This window comes from Mirounga leonina, unplaced genomic scaffold (genome assembly GCF_011800145.1).
Source record: "Mirounga leonina isolate KUSES-001 unplaced genomic scaffold, KU_Mleo_1.0 Mir_200, whole genome shotgun sequence".
Taxonomy (NCBI): domain Eukaryota; kingdom Metazoa; phylum Chordata; class Mammalia; order Carnivora; family Phocidae; genus Mirounga; species Mirounga leonina.
The window spans coordinates 26,153,518-26,169,210 of NW_023270503.1; the positions used below are offsets into that span (position 1 = coordinate 26,153,518).

A 15,693-nucleotide genomic window follows, 5' to 3' on the forward strand; every position below is an offset into this window, starting at 1 on the left:
CTGCAAAATGGAAAAACAGCTATCCAGATTCAGATTCAGCAAACTCACACGCAGGCTCGTCATTGTAAGGGTGAACAAATCCTAGTGATCAATGTGGATACTCTTCCATCCACAGAAACCCAAACCCAAGGAGATCTAGTCATTTACATGGTTGACTGGGGACAGATTTGGGACCAGAGATGATGTCTGGTGCTCTTTCCAATTTATCATGAATTGAAGTAAATGTGACTGTATGAGGCATTTTATTTTACCAGCGTATCCTTAGTACTGTCACATTGAGATCAACTGCAGAAATTCAAAAGCACCAGATTCATCAGAAATAATTTGCAACAGAAAAATTTTTAATGAATGGCCAAAAAGTTCCAACTAGAAACAAAACAATGAGACAGAGCAAGATTTTTCCTACTCCTGAAAAGGATTACATGGAAAGAATGTGAGAAAAGAAGAGAAAGAAAACAAATTCTAGCCCTTGAATTTTTAAGAACAGACATGAATGATTTCCTTGGTTATTTGGCCAATGGGATTTTGCAAAGGCAGGCTTTTTTTTTTTTTTTTTTTTTAAATAACTTGTTTCCTCACTATGGTGCTTTAGAAGGTACTCGTTGCTCCATTGTAATGTTGCTTATTTTAGAGGATTTTTCTTCAACTGAATGGACCCTTAGTGAAAGGACATTACCAAGTTGATCTAGTTCCTCAACCATTGTTTTGACAACAATTTCTTCTTTTGAGTCTAAAATAAAATAAAAGCAAATTTAGTACTCATTCTTAGCAGGCTGAAAGGTACTTAGTCATAACGGTATACTTCTAAAAAATAGTATTTGCAATAACCTGAGATATAATACTGTTTGAAGACAAATACTGTGTTTGAAGACTTGCTTAGCAAGGCCCAGAATTATCTTATACTTACCATTGTTTTTAGAACAATGGGTGTTTGAAGGTGCAAATAAAACATAGATTAAAACTAGAGCAAGTAATACTGTCTTCCTTTAAATGCCAACTTGCCCTATTTTTGTGGTTTAAAATACAATAGCTCTTTCACCAAAGCATTGGAACTGGGAAAATAATAGGTTCTAGGTAAGAAAAATGTTTGGGGATTGAATCCCCATTTCAGAAATTTCACAATTTGACCACGTCTGTTCTACAGGAATATAAAATACATTAAGAAGTTGCCATAATGACCCCTGATTCCTTCATTCGATTTGATTTGATTTAGTTTACAATTTGATTTAGTTTACAAATAAGTGACTTATTTAAAAAAAATTGCTTGAGTTGAAAAGATTTATGCCAAGTAAAAAAACCTTCTGTACCTTTGACTTGATTTTCGGAATGTATAGGCCCACGTCCTTTGGATTTGTAACACGTGGACTTGCTTTTTCTGTGAAGAGAAGAGTAAATTGTTGCGTTTCTTTTTTTTCCTTTCAGGAGGAAGCTCAGAAATAACTATGAGTTGGGAATAAAAGTTTAGGAATTCTAGTTTCTGCAAGATTAAATTCCTTTTATGTTTAAGAGATATATAAGTAAGCCTTTCATGACCTCAGTGTTGTGAAGGGAAAGATTAAATGAGTGTTTATGATCAGAAATTCCCTTGTGACCAGCTATCATCTCTTTTGTGTTGCTCTCTGGAGACTCCAGTTTCTGACTCTGACTTTTCAGTCAATCACCGGGGCAATGAAAAAGTTCAGGGTGCCACAATGCAGAAGGTGCTGGGTTAGGTGCTGTAGAAAATATAGAGTGATGATACAAGCAGTTTATACCATTGAAAATAAAGCATATGCGTGTAAAAATTTAGCTGGAACACAGCTTGAAAGGTGTAGTGAAAGAAGGGACTAGTGAATGCTGTAATGAGTGCTTTGTTCGAAGGAGGGAACATCACGGTTGAGTTCCTATGAGAATAGATTGTAGAGGGCTGACACTCGCCTTGGCAGATGCATGAGATGGTACAGACTCCTGGTGTGACCATGGGCAAGCATTTAGTAACAGCCACTGATTACCAAGTACCTTTTGTGTGCAAGCCACTCTCCTGAACACTCTATAGACCTCCATAGTGATGCGCTATGGTCATGGGTGAAGAGTGTGGTTTTGATGTTCTCACAATCTTACCAATAAGGAAAATGGGATTTAAAGAGGTTAAACCATGAGTTCAAATTCACCCAGTGGTGTGATCTGCACCCAGAGCTGTTGCTCTTGGCTAACAAGCCATGGTGACTTCTCCAAGGAAACTGTTATTGTTCATCTTTCAAATGAAAACATAGTAACCCACCTAATACAGGGTGCACGTGTGGTCACTAGTGAAGTACCGATAAAATAGAGTGTGTTTTTATAGGAAATGTGCTTCAACGTTAAATCACAGAAAGCAACCGCCTCCCCATGCCTCCCCCATGGAGGAATTGTTTAACATTTGGTAATTTAAATGTCCTATGTTATTATAGATATGCACACTTCACATACTTGCACATTTGATTTGGCTGCCCGTTTTCATGTCATTTGGATGCAATAATAAATTCCTGAGACCAACAGATGAGTATGATCCTTAGAGTAGGAAATTCTAGGATATGATACTGGTGTACGTAGATACTGAGAAAACCTAGTTGATGGGAGAGGATTCTTTTCGGTATTTACCTTTCTTCTCCATCTATTAACTTGCAATACGTTTCTATTTCTTTCTCTAAAAATATTTTGATATCTAGAAGCTGTTCGTATTCCAGCTTCTGGTCTTCTGTTTCCGTGCGAATCTGTTGCAGTTCTTCCTCCATCGCCCCAATCTGGTCCTGGATTTGCTGGAGCTGGAGGCAGTAATTGCCTTCTGTCTCGGCCAGAGAGCGTTCATAGGAATGTTTCTGAAAGAAGAATAAAGCAAGTGGGGAACGGATAAATAGCACGTTCATAATTGAGACATTCTCAAGGTGGAAAGAAGCATTTGTACAAGGTCTAAATCTTTTCGATCGAAAAGCAGCATAAGCCAGGTTTCTTGAAAAAAAGAAAAAAAAAAAAAACACCCAACCATTTTCTCTCCATTGAGAAAAGTTTGATTTTTAAGTATTGGGATTGGTGAGTCAGAAGTCATGTTTATGGACAGCATTCTTATTATTTACCACATTTTATACTTTTAGTTATATGTAATTAGTTATATATACTTAGATGTACATTTACCTACGCACACACACACACATTCAAATCAGTGGTGACTTCTACGAACCATGGCCACAACAGACTGAAGTTCTATTTCCAAGGTTTGCAGGTTGCGTTTCAGTTCCGTCAGCTCGTTCCTGGCTGTGGTGGCCGCTCCTGCATCATCAGAAATCTGCTGTTGAAGTGAAGCACTCTGTAGCATAATCATCAGAAGGGTTAGCGACCAGCTTGGTGGTCTACTGACCAAGCCCTTGGTGTGTGATCTGCCACAGACGTACCTTCTCGTTAAACCAGGCCTCCACGTCCCTGCGGTTCTGCTCAGCCAAGTCCTCGTACTCGGCCCTCATGTTGTTCAACAGGACAGTTAGGTCCACGCCTGGGGCTGCGTTCACCTCCACGTTCACATCCCCCCCTGCCGCACACTGCAGGACTTTCATTTCCTGGAAAAGGCATCAGTATTAACCCTCAAGGTAGAGTTTTGACTGATCTTCCCACTCTGCTCTGAAGTGAACAGCTGGCCAGAGGAACGAAATCAGGTACTATCGGAAGCTATGCTGGAGGGTCCTTTACCTCCTGGTGATTTTTCTTGAGGTACGCCAATTCCTCACTGAGTGTTTCAAACTGTATTTCCAGGTCGGCTGTACAAAGGGTCAGCTCATCCATAACCCTGTGAAGACCACTGATGTCGGCCTCTACACTCTGGTGTAGAGCAAGCTCATTTTCATACCTGAAAGGTTAGTAAAGTGCTTGAGAATTGTGACCGTGGGCAGGTGCAAAGCATAACTTTCTCCGACATCTGGTATACTGAATGACAGGATGTTCTGTCCAGGCTTCTAAAGCTTACTGCATCGGCAAAGAGATGACACACTTTGGAATATCTACGGATTTAGGATGACTATTTTGGAGGAGTTGTTTTTTCAGAATTTTTATCATCCAATGTGCTTTGTAGTTGAATCAAAATGTTTAAAATTTGGGATAGCTCCTTTTGTAATGGCACATTTAATTTCTTCAATGATTTAGTTTGACTTCATAAAAACGTGTTGGTTTTTAAAGCAAAAGGTCTGTTTTTTACTCCAACTGTAGTATTTACATTTATTATAGTTAATTACGTTATTTTCACCTACTTCACCCTGAAGTCGTCAGCAGTCAGTCTGGCATTGTCATTTTGTAGAGCAATGCTGGAGTTACAGGTGGTCACAGAAATAATCTAAATAGGGTAGATTGTGCAAAATAGTTAGGTGCTGAAAGTCAAGGGAGAGTCCAGATTTCAGTGTGATTCTTATCTTCTCAACCCATCAAATATCTACTTTAATATCATTTTTTCTACGTGAAAGGGATTTGGCTTTTTTTTTTTCAGACCGTGAATGTCCAGAGCTTAAGAGCCAAAGTGTAAGCTTTTACAATCACAGATACTTTTATTACTCTTGATCAAAAAATATGAGCTAAATATATGATCAGCAAGGCGATTATATCTGTTTTGAAATTATTTGCCTTTAATTCTACAACTTTTTTTTTTTTTTTTTTTTGGCCAGACATTGCTTTAATAAGCACTGGGAATGGAGAGTGAGCAAATTCTACATCATGTCAAAATTTTAAGCACATTTTATATTTTGTCTTTTTTAGGTTATGTACACCAAAAGTCTATAGTAAAAGTAAGCAAATCCATATTTCTTACCTGCCTTTTAAGATCCTCAATGACCGAGAAATATCTCGTGTAGTCATGATCTAGTCCTCGGCAAGAACCAGACCCATATTTCTCATACCAGACCTTGATTTTCTGCTCAAGGTCTGTGTTGGCCTCTTCCAGAGCTCGTACATGGTCCAGGTAGCATGCCAGGCGGTCATTGAGGTTCTGCATGGTCACCTTTTCATTCCCAGAAAGCAGGCCATGCTCATTTCCAAGAAAACCAGCACAGACACCCCCCCCACCATTACAGAAGCCACCTCCAGAAGAAATGCTCCCAAGAGTATAAGAAATGCTGCTTCCTGCTCCCGATCCATGGCACACATTCCCAGCCCCAAAGCCTGGACCTCCACCAGACAGCCACCCTGGGCCAGCTCGCGAGCAGACTCGCCTGGATCCACTAGAAAGTTGAAAAGACATGGCGACAGTACGGCAGAGCGACACTTTCTCAGCGAGGAGCGAAGCAAAAGCACACCATCCATAGAAGTGATCTTCATTGGCCTTTTATAGGACTCAGTAGGTCATTTCAGTCTTGACTTTCAGTCTGTAATAAAATATTACTCGCTCCCTAATTGTTGTTTTTCATAATTGGGTGATTTTTAAGAGTGTCCAGTCTGTAGGTGGAAAGGTGCCCCAAGATATCTTGGTCTATGAATAGGTGCCTGGTGGAGTAATACTAAATCATAGTTTTAAAGGTCAAAATTAAACATTAGTAAGCATATATCTTTTTGACTTCTGGAAGAAAGTCTAGTTTTTTTTTTCCCCCTAGACAATAAAAAATTAATAATTTACAAGAGAAATGTCCACTGCTTTTGTCCTGCAAATGTTTATGGAGTATTTCTGTGGGCATTTCCTTCCTTACTAATATCAGATACTCTCAAAATATAGTGATTTGACATTGAGGTATGTACCCTCTATCCCTATACTCTGAAGAGATTTGATCAAGAAAGGATGCTGTACTTTGTCAAATGCTTTTTCTGCATCTATTGAGAGGATCATATGGTTCTTGTTCTTTCTTTTATTAATGTGTTGTATCACATTGATTGATTTGCGGATGTTGAACCAACCTTGCAGCCCAGGGATAAATCCCACTTGGTCGTGGTGAATAATCCTTTTAATGTACTTTTGGATCCTATTGGCTAGTATTTTGGTGAGAATTTTTGCATCCATGTTCATCAAGGATATTGGTCTGTAATTCTCCTTTTTGATAGGGTCTTTGTCTGGTTTTGGGATCAAGGTAATGGTGGCCTCATAAAACGAGTTTGGAAGTTTTCCTTCCATTTCTATTTTTTGGAACAGTTTCAGAAGAATAGGTATTAATTCTTCTTGAAATGTTTGGTAGAATTCCCCTGGGAAGCCATCTGGCCCTGGGCTTGGAGGGTGGTGGGAAGATGGGTTAGCCTGGTGATGGGTATTAAAGAGGGCACGTTCTGCATGGAGCACCGGTGTTATACGCAAACAATGAATCATGGAACACTACATAAAAAACTAATGATGTATGGTGATTAACATAACCTAATAAAAACAAAGAAAAAAAATATAGTGATCTGTTGGTAGTGGGAATTTTTTAATTGATTTTTTTAAGTTGAAAACTGAAGTAACAGAAGTCCTGCAATACTTTGCTTATCAATTTAACTAAAATTAATGAATATGTATCAGTGACAGAAAATTATTTTTACTGAGATTTCTTGGTTTAGTCCAGGAGCAGAATATCCATTCAACAAACTTCTGAGTCTCCACATTATTCATTTTTCTACCTCAAAAATATTGTTTACTGTATTTCAGTTTAAATTTATGTATTTAAGGTATTAGGAATTATTTTGAGAACTGAACTTCCTATTGATAGTTAGGGAGTAAAATATATGAAGGAGAGATGTGTTTTCATCCCTACCTAGAACACCAATAATTATGGTACTCGAGATGGAAGGTTAGCTGTTATAGGTAAGCAACCTCTTCATGCTCTTTCCTTGATGGCCATGGGAAGTTATCCCATTTGGTTATGCTTCATTTTCCTGCTGGGCAAATGAAAATAATAACACTGAATGTTGAGCAGTTTCAATAATTAATGACTATAAAACAGTCTGAAGGACACAAACATTTTGTAAATGTTAATTATTTAAATTATTATAATAAAGTGAACATGTCAGACAGGGTCAGGTCTCTATGACTTATAATGGTACAAATTGATTGGTTACTGATTATAGGTTTAGATTGTTTTGAAACAGTAACTTTTTTCTGAATGAGATTTTTCAATGCGGTGTGTATCACATACTTTGAAAAACACCCAACATTACTGCTCTTAAAAGATACGTAATAATGGTGGGCCAGAATGTCTGGAATTTTTTGACTAAAATATTTTAAGATAATTAATATAAAACTGTAATTCAGACCATTGCTACAGGTTTAGAATAATGTGTGATAAGAGTTGTAGCTCGCATTCAGAGACTCGTTATTGATGTTGTTGTGACCTGGTCACAATTTTAATCTTTTGTCCAAACTTTCCATGAATAAAACAAGAAAAACAGAGTATGGGGTCAGTGTAATCTTGAGTCTCTTGGGTAAGAGGTGTTATGAGGCTGCAAAGTATGATTAACATAATCTACTTATCTCTAGATATTTTATAAATACTAATTAACTTGTAATCTTTTGGGGAACAAGTTAAGCATATATTATTAGAATCTTCTGGGGATGAGTTGGCTGTGAAGCTAAGCGGCAACACAGATCACAAAGCATTTTTATATCCCAGCAGGACTGGAATGAATGATGCTTAACTCCTTCCGAAAACACTGTCAATCTGTTTACTCATCAGGGCAAATCTCTTGACTTTTCTTACTCATAGATTTCCTCTACACTAACAATTGTTACAGAAGTTTAGGTATACTTTAGTCCTTTCCAGAAGTGGGAGATAGACTTAATGAATTCTATCCATACATTTCTTCCTTGAGAGTGGCTATTTTATTTATAGTAAGAAACACGTATTCAGCCACATATCATTATCCTTTCTTCTATTAGGTATTAAGTATTAGAACTGTATTAGATATTAGAACATTCATTATATAATGTGCATATTTTAGGTACTCAGAAATAATTGAATTAAACTGTAAGTTATGCAGTGTAAATGTCTGCTCACCTCAGGATAAAGACATTTATCACTTTATCTTATTCTATCAATAGTAGGTTAATTTGCCCCCAATAAATTTAGTGTTTAGTTTCAAACATTCTTAAATACCTTTTTTAAAAAAAATTTTATTTAAATTCAATTTAGTTAACATATTCTGTATTATTAATTTCAGGGGTAGAATTTAGTGATTCATCAGTTGCATATAACACCCAGTGCTCATTCCATCAAGTACCCTTCTTAATGCTCATCACCCAGTTACCCTATGCCCTCACCCACCTCCCCTCCAGCAACCTTCAGTTTGTCTTCTAGAGTTAAGAGTCTCTTATGGTTTGTCTCCCTCTCTGTTTTCATCTTATTTTATTTTCCCTTCCCTTCCCCTTTGTTCATCTGTTTTGTTTCTTAAATTCCACATATAAGTGAAATCATATGGTATTTGTCTTTCTCTGACTGACTTATTTCACTTAGCATAATACCCTCTAGTTCCATCCATGTCATTGCAAATGGCAAGATTTCATTCTTTTTGATGGCTGAGTAATATTCCATTGTGTGTGTGTGTGTGTGTGTATGTGTTTGTGTGTACCACATTTTCTTTATCCATTCATCTGTCGATGGACATCTAGGCTCTTTCCATATTTTGGCTATTGTGGACATTGCTGCTATAAACATTGGGGTACATGTGCCTTGAATCACTATTTTTGTATCCTTTGGATAAATACCTAGTAATGTAATTGCTGGGTCACAGGGTAGCTCTATTTTTAACTTTTTGAGGAAACTCCCTACTGTTTTCCAGAGTGGTTGCACCAGTTTGCATTCCCACCAACAGTGTAAGAGGGTTACCCTTTCTTTTCAACCTCGCTAACTTCTGTTGTTTTCTGAGTTGTTAATTTTAACCATTCTGACTGGTGTGGGGTATCTCATTGTGTTTTTGATTTGTATTTCCCTGATGCTGAATGATGTTGAGAATTTTTTCATGTGTCTGTTAGCCAATTTGTATGTCTTCTTTGGAGAAATGTCTATTCATGTCTTCTGCCCATTTCTTGACTGGATTTTTTGTTTTTTGGGTATTGAGTTTGATTTTGGATACTAACCCTTTATCCAATATGTCATTTGCCAGTATCTTCTCCCATTCCATAGGTTGCTTTTTAATTTTGTTGATTGTTTCCTTTGCTGTGCAAAAGCATTTTATCTTGTTGAAGTCCCAATAGTTCATTTTTGCTTTTGTTTCCCTTGCCTTTGGAGACGTGTCTAGCCAGAAGTTGCTGCGGCTGAAGTCTAAGAGGTTGCTGCTTGTGTTCTCCTCTAGGATTTTGATGGATTCCTGTATCACTTTTAGGTCTTTCAATATCTCTGGCTGTTGTTTAAAATTTACATTCTACATTTCTGTTACCCAAGTTGAAATGGTATTTTTCTCGGACATGAATGAGGTTTGTTTTGTCATTAGATAACCTAGTTTTTCTAAGAATCAGAATCTGGTGTGCTAACTCTTCCCACAAAATGGCTTCCCTGGTTTTGATATTCCCACTCTGCACTGAAGGGAACAGCGGACCTGAGGGATGAAATCAGATACTATCCAAAGCCACTCTGCAGGGTCCCTGACTCTGATAATGGCTTAATCTTAGATTGAGTGGAGTTTAGAATGCACTTAGTTTTTACCTCCCTTCTCTTGCTAGAAGGAAGGTGGAATCATGAGGTTCTCAATAACATGGTATTATGTTGGAGTCAAGCACAGACTATGAGCCAGAATGGCTGGATTAGTGTTCTAGCAACTCTAGTTATTAGCTGTGTGACCTTGGAATAGTTACTCAACCACTCTATGCCTCAGTTTCCTTATGTATAAAAAGAGGATGATAATAGTATCTATCTCATAGGGTTGTTCTGAGAATTAAAATGATGCTTAGAATAGAGTTCAAAGTGCTGGGTATCATAATTATTGATTCTTTCCTGGAAGTTATGTAAAAAGTCCTGCATATACTTTGGTTTTGTTGCCTTTATTTTGGTGTCACATCCAAGAAATCATTACCAAGACCTTTGTCAAGGAGCTTTCTCCTATGTCTATGGCCATACCACCCTGAACACATCCAATCTCATCTTTCGTGTTTTCTTTGAGGAGTTTTACTGTTTTGGGTCTTATGTTTGGGTATTTAATCCATTCTGAGTTGATTTTTGTGTATAGTGTGTCATAGGGGCCCAATTTCATGTGGGGCCCTTTTTACATGTGGATATTCAATTTTCCCAACACCATTTCTTGAAGAGACTATCCTTTCCTCATTGCATATCCTTGGCCCCTTTGTCAAAGGTAAGTTGACTATATATATGGATTTATTTCTGGGCTCTCTATTCTTTTTACTGTGGTAAAATACACAGAACACAAAATTATTATCTTATCTATTTTAAAGTATACAATTCAGTGGTATTGAATATATTTATAATGTTGTGCAACCAACATACAACGCTATACTGTTTTCATCTTGTAAAACTTAAACATACCCATTAAACAATAACTCCCCATTCTCTTCTCCCCAGCCCCTGGCAATCACCATCCTACTTTTTCTCTTTATGAATTGGTCAACTCCAGGTACCTTATATAAGTGGAATCATATATTGTCTTTTTGTGACTGGCTTATTTTACTTAACATAGTGACTTCAAAGATTCATCCATGTAGTAGCATGTGTCAGAATTTCCTTCCTTTTTAAAGGCTGAATAATATTCGATTGTATGTATACACCACATTTTGCTTATTCATTCTTTGTTGATGATCACTTGGGTTGCTTCTACATTTTAGTTGTTGTGAATGATGCTTGGAACATGGGTGTACAAATATCTTTTCAAGATCCTGCTTTCAATTCTTTTGGGTATGTACCAGGAAGTGGAATTGCAAGAACATATGGTAATTCTATTTTCAATTTTTTGAAGAACTGCCATACTGTTTTTCATAGTGGCTGAACCAGTTTGCATTCCCACCAACAGTGCACAAGGGTTCTAATTTCTCCATATTTTTATGTCTTCCATGCTGTTTTATTTACTGTAGTTTGTAAGGTATTTTGAAATCAGGAAGGGTGATTTGTCCTTTCTCAAAATAGCTTTAGCTATTAAAGGTCTTTTTTTGTATCTAGATGAATTTTAGGATTGTTTTTTCTATTTATGATAAAAAATGTCATTGGGATTTTGACAGGGATTGCATTAAGTCTGTAGATTGCTTTGGTAGTATGGCCCTTTAAACATTATTAATCTTTGGGTTCATGAACATGGGATGTCTTTTGATTTGTTTGTGTCTGCTTTAATTTCTTTCATCACTGTTTTGTAGTTTTCAGTGTACAAGTCTCTCATCTCCTTAGTTAAATTTATTCCTAAGTATTTTACTCATTTTGATGCTATTATAAATGGGATTGTTTTCTTAATTTTCTTTTTGGATAATTTATTGTAAGTGTATAAAAATGTAACTGATTTTTAATATTGATTTTGTGTCCTGAAACTTTGCTGAATGTATTTATTAGTTTTAACAGTTTTTGGGTGAAGTCTTTAGGGTTTTCTATATATAAGAGCATGCTATCTGTAAACAGAGACAATTTTGCTTCTTCTCTTCCAGTTTGGGTGCCTTTTATTTCTTTTTCTTGCCTAATTGCTCTGGCTAGGAATTCCAGTATTGAATAAAAGTGGTGAGTGGACATCCTTGCCTTATTCCTGGTATAGAGGAAAAGCTTTCAGTTTTTCACCACTGAGTATATTAGCTGTGGTAATTTCATATATGGCCTTTATGTTAAGTTACATTCCTTCCATACCTAATTTGCTGAGCATTTGTATCATGAAAAGGTGTCAAATTTTGTTAAATGCTTTTTCTGTATCTATTGAGGTGATCATACGATTTTTACCCTTCCTTCTGTTAATGTGGTGTATCACATTTATTGCATCCCAGGGATAAATCACATTTGATCATGGTATATGATTCTTTTATGGTGCTGTTGAATTTATTTTGCTAGAGTTTTGTTGAAGATTTTTGCATCTATATTCATCAGGGATATTGGCCTGTAATTTTCTTTTCTTGTAGCATCTTTGTCTGGCTTTGGTATAAGAATAATGCTGGACTTATAAAATGAGTTTGGAAGTGTTTTCTCCTCTTATTTTTTGGAAGAGCTTGAGAAAGATTGGTATTAATTCTTCTGTAAGTAGTAGAATTCACCAGTGAAACCATCTGGTCTTAGGCTTTTCTTTGTGAAAGGGTTTTTGATTACTGATTCAGTATCCTCACTCATCATTGGCCTGTTTAGATTTTCTATTTTTCATGATTTAGTCTTGGCAGGTTGCATGTTTCTTGGAATTTACTTCTTTTAGATTATTCAATTTGTTGGCATATAAATGTTTCAGTATTCTCTTATAATCCTTTGTATTTCTGACATCACTTGTAATGTCTCCTTTTTCACTTATAATTTTTATTTGAGTCCTTTCTCCCTCTGGCTGGTCTAGCTAAAGATTTTCAATTTTAACATTTCAAAAAAACCAACTATCAGTTTTGTTGATCTTATCTATTTCTTTTGTAGTCTCTATTTCATTTATTTCTGTTCTAATCTTTCTTATTTCTTTCCTTCTGCTAACTTTAGGCTTAATTTCTCCTTTTTCTAGTTCCTTGATATGTAAAGTTAGATTACTTATTTGTGAACTTTCTTCTTTCTTAATATATGATTATCACTATAAAGTTCCCTCTTAGTACTGCTCTTGCTGCATCTCATAAGTTTTGGTATATCATATTTTCATTTTTCTCAAGATTTTTTTTTTTAATTTTCCTTTTGATTTCTTCTTTGACCCACTCATTGTTCAGGAGTGTGTTCATTTTTTACGTATTTTTGGATTTTCAAATTTTCCTCCTGTTACTGATTTCTAATTTCATACTATTGTGGCCAGAAAAGATACTTGATATGATTTCAGTTTTCTGTTAAGATGTGTTTTGTGGCCTAAGATTGTGGAATTTCCCTATCTTGCCCTGTCTAGTTCCCATATTTCTTTCTCTTCCTTTCTACCTTCAAATATCACCATTTACAGTTTTTTCCTGTTATTTTTAGGATGTTTTTGATTCTTCTTATTTCCACTTCTATAAGCATGTTGCATTCAGGAATTAGATTTTATAGACTATTTTATTCTCATTGCCAGCACTTAGGAAGTGCACTTAACAAGTATTTATAGAAGCCAGGAGGAAGATTTAAAATTTTACAGAGATGTGAAAAAGACTCCAACCAGTTTACCTGTTAAACTTACTCCTAACTTGTGAAGGCCACTGAATTAAACAACAACAACAAAAAAATTAAAATCAGATTCAGCTCCCCTTGTGGGTATGTTTAAAATGCAAAGATTGACCAGCACCAGTGAAGATGACTTGCAACAGGAAGAACTTTTATTGACACACCACCATAGAGAAAGTCAAAGAAATGTTACCATTCTACAAACAGCTTGTCTTAATTCATTGGAAGAAAAGCAGAAAAATAAGAGGGTTTTTATTTAGGACCCTAGCTTCAGTTTGGTATTTTAATTCAGGGGCTCTTCTTCTGGGGCTCAGGAAGGCACCCTCTGTTCACTCTTCACGTTGTTGGCTTTGGCTGCTTTCTCTTCCACAGCGTGAACTCTGGATGAGAGAACTTTGCCACGAGGATCTAGTTCTTCAACAATTGTTTTAACCATGGTGGTTTTAGATAACTCTAAAATGACACAGAAATTGTTAGAATTTATCAGATCCACGAAGGGGAAATAATTAACTCATCATTTGAAACTTAATACAAGTACATTTTGAATGCTCAACACAGCTTTTGTTTACCTTTGATCTGATTTCCTGGTCCTCCATAGCCTTTTGATTTAACACAAGAGCTGTAACAATATAGAGAGCTTGCATTAATTATTTCACTCTCTTTTGCCGAGGAAACTGGAAAACAAGGATTTAAGATGGGAGATCTCTGGATTCTGAAATAACACTAGAAGGGGTTTAGTTATACATGATATAGGTCACAGACACTTTGTACTTGATTTCTAAAAACATTTAATAACCTTAAAATAAAATATAAAGTGTTTCCTCAGTAGAAGCTGTGCTTACCCATCCTCTCCATCAATCAGGCGGCAGTAGGTCTCGATTTCCTTCTCCAGGTGGACCTTGATGTCGAGCAGCTGCTCGTACTCCAGCTTCTGGCCCTCCGTCTCGGTTCTGACCTGGTGCAGCTGCTCCTCCAGGGCCCCGATCTGAGCCTGGATCTGGGCGAGCTGTGCACAGTAGTTGCCTTCGGTCTCGGTCAGGGAGCACTCCAGGGAGTGTTTCTATGGATCAGGAAGACATAGTTTAGTAGAAAGTGTCACAGTGTTGGCAGAGCACTTAAGAGATATTTAAAAGAGTTATCTTACACAATGCAAATAAGCATATTTACCCCCAAAGAGTCCCCCTTGTTCAATATTAATTGTTGCCTTTATTAGATGTCCTACTGTTTTTCTGTTTGAGAGTGACACAGTTGGTGGTGAATGTCACTCATATGTCCAGGAGTGTTAGCAAAGATGAACTTGTTTCTTCATAGGGCACAGTCTAAAGATCCCTCTGCCCCATCTCTGGTTCAAGAGTCTGGCACAATTTGCCACATTTCCCAGGAATAAAAGTCCCCCTACAGTTTGCTACTTTGTTTCTAATCACATGACAGTCTTGTCTCATGGAGACTGTAGCTCTTCTATAAAAATTAATAAGCCCATAGTGAACTGGGTAAACTTTCCCGAAGTAGACTGACCCAAAGAAAAGAACAACCTTTTTAAGCTTTAAATGGTTTGTGAATCCAAATGGGTTTATAAAGTGTTTCTCCTAAAGTGGGATGCTCGCTATACTTTTACATGGAATGAAGATAAAAGTGTCTTCCTCTTTCAGCTGCAAGAATTTTTATGCCAAGTCCTAATTTTATATACATTCATACCCTCTTTTGTGGATAAACTCTGAAGGTTTGTGTACTAGCCATAGCGGGAGAAGTATAGACGTGGGAGTTAGGTAATTTGGAGAGAAGTTCAGGTTCCTTCGTATTCAACTGTGGGGCTCTGGGAAAACTGCTTAACTTCTTTGAATCTCAGATTGTTCTTTTGAAAATAATGATAGGAATTATAAAGTCTGCCCTGCCCAAGCCCCAGGGTTATTGTGGACTCAAGTGGGAGAAAGTGCCGGGCAAAACCTTAATGAAAAGGTTACTATTATTATCAAGGGTGTTTAGCTTTAGAGGCAACATTCATGCCTCCGCTTTGCTTCTTGTTTATGCCACTTAAAAAGGAACTTCTAAGTGTTCTTAATTAAGTGGCCCAAAGGAATGCCAGATGAAGAAGATAGAAGGGGTGCGAACGCATTTTTGCATTCGGCCGAGAATGGTTTTTTTATCTTTTGACTTGGGAGAGAAGATTCAGGGTAGAAACCATTTTCTTTTCCGAGTACCTCAAAAACTTGCCAATTTCCAACGTTTCATAATTATGAGCACCTAGGTCTACTTTTCAGGCCAAGAGGGCTCTGCTGTGAAAAATGCAAATGTGTCTTATGTCAAGCCCGGCAATTAACGGATAAAAACGAAGGTAAGTAATATCACGTGGAAGAGACGCTCTTTACATTTCTTCCCCACTGCTGAAACCCATCTTTTTTTGTACTTTCTACTGACCATTGCCAAGAGGTGCTCTTTACATTTCTTCCCCACTGCTGAAACCCATCTTTTTTGGTACTTTTTACTGACCATTGCCAAGAGGTGCTCTTTACATTTCTTCCCCACTGCT

At 36.9% G+C, this 15,693-nt stretch overlaps 2 protein-coding genes across 2 annotated transcripts in view; both read right to left on the reverse strand.

Annotated features, from left to right (window-relative positions):
- Positions 1-320: 320 nt before the first annotated feature.
- On the reverse strand, positions 321-5,549 carry KRT26 (keratin 26). Its single transcript, XM_035027407.1, has 8 exons — positions 4,805-5,549; positions 4,254-4,336; positions 3,700-3,856; positions 3,408-3,569; positions 3,197-3,322; positions 2,620-2,837; positions 1,308-1,375; positions 321-730 (listed from the first exon to the last, which is right to left on the reverse strand). Exons 1-8 carry the CDS (start codon positions 5,231-5,233, stop codon positions 579-581), a joined length of 1,395 nt encoding a protein of 464 aa, XP_034883298.1. The 5' UTR covers positions 5,234-5,549; the 3' UTR covers positions 321-578.
- A 7,927-nt stretch (positions 5,550-13,476) lies between these two features.
- The window catches only part of LOC118025076 (keratin, type I cytoskeletal 27), a 4,571-nt gene continuing 2,354 nt past the window's right edge, over positions 13,477-15,693 (reverse strand). The window contains exons 6-8 of the mRNA XM_035027408.1: positions 14,009-14,226; positions 13,736-13,785; positions 13,477-13,619 (exon numbers count right to left, since the gene is read on the reverse strand). Coding sequence (XP_034883299.1) covers positions 13,477-13,619; positions 13,736-13,785; positions 14,009-14,226 — 411 coding nt within the window. The remainder of the gene's footprint in view (positions 13,620-13,735; positions 13,786-14,008; positions 14,227-15,693) is intronic.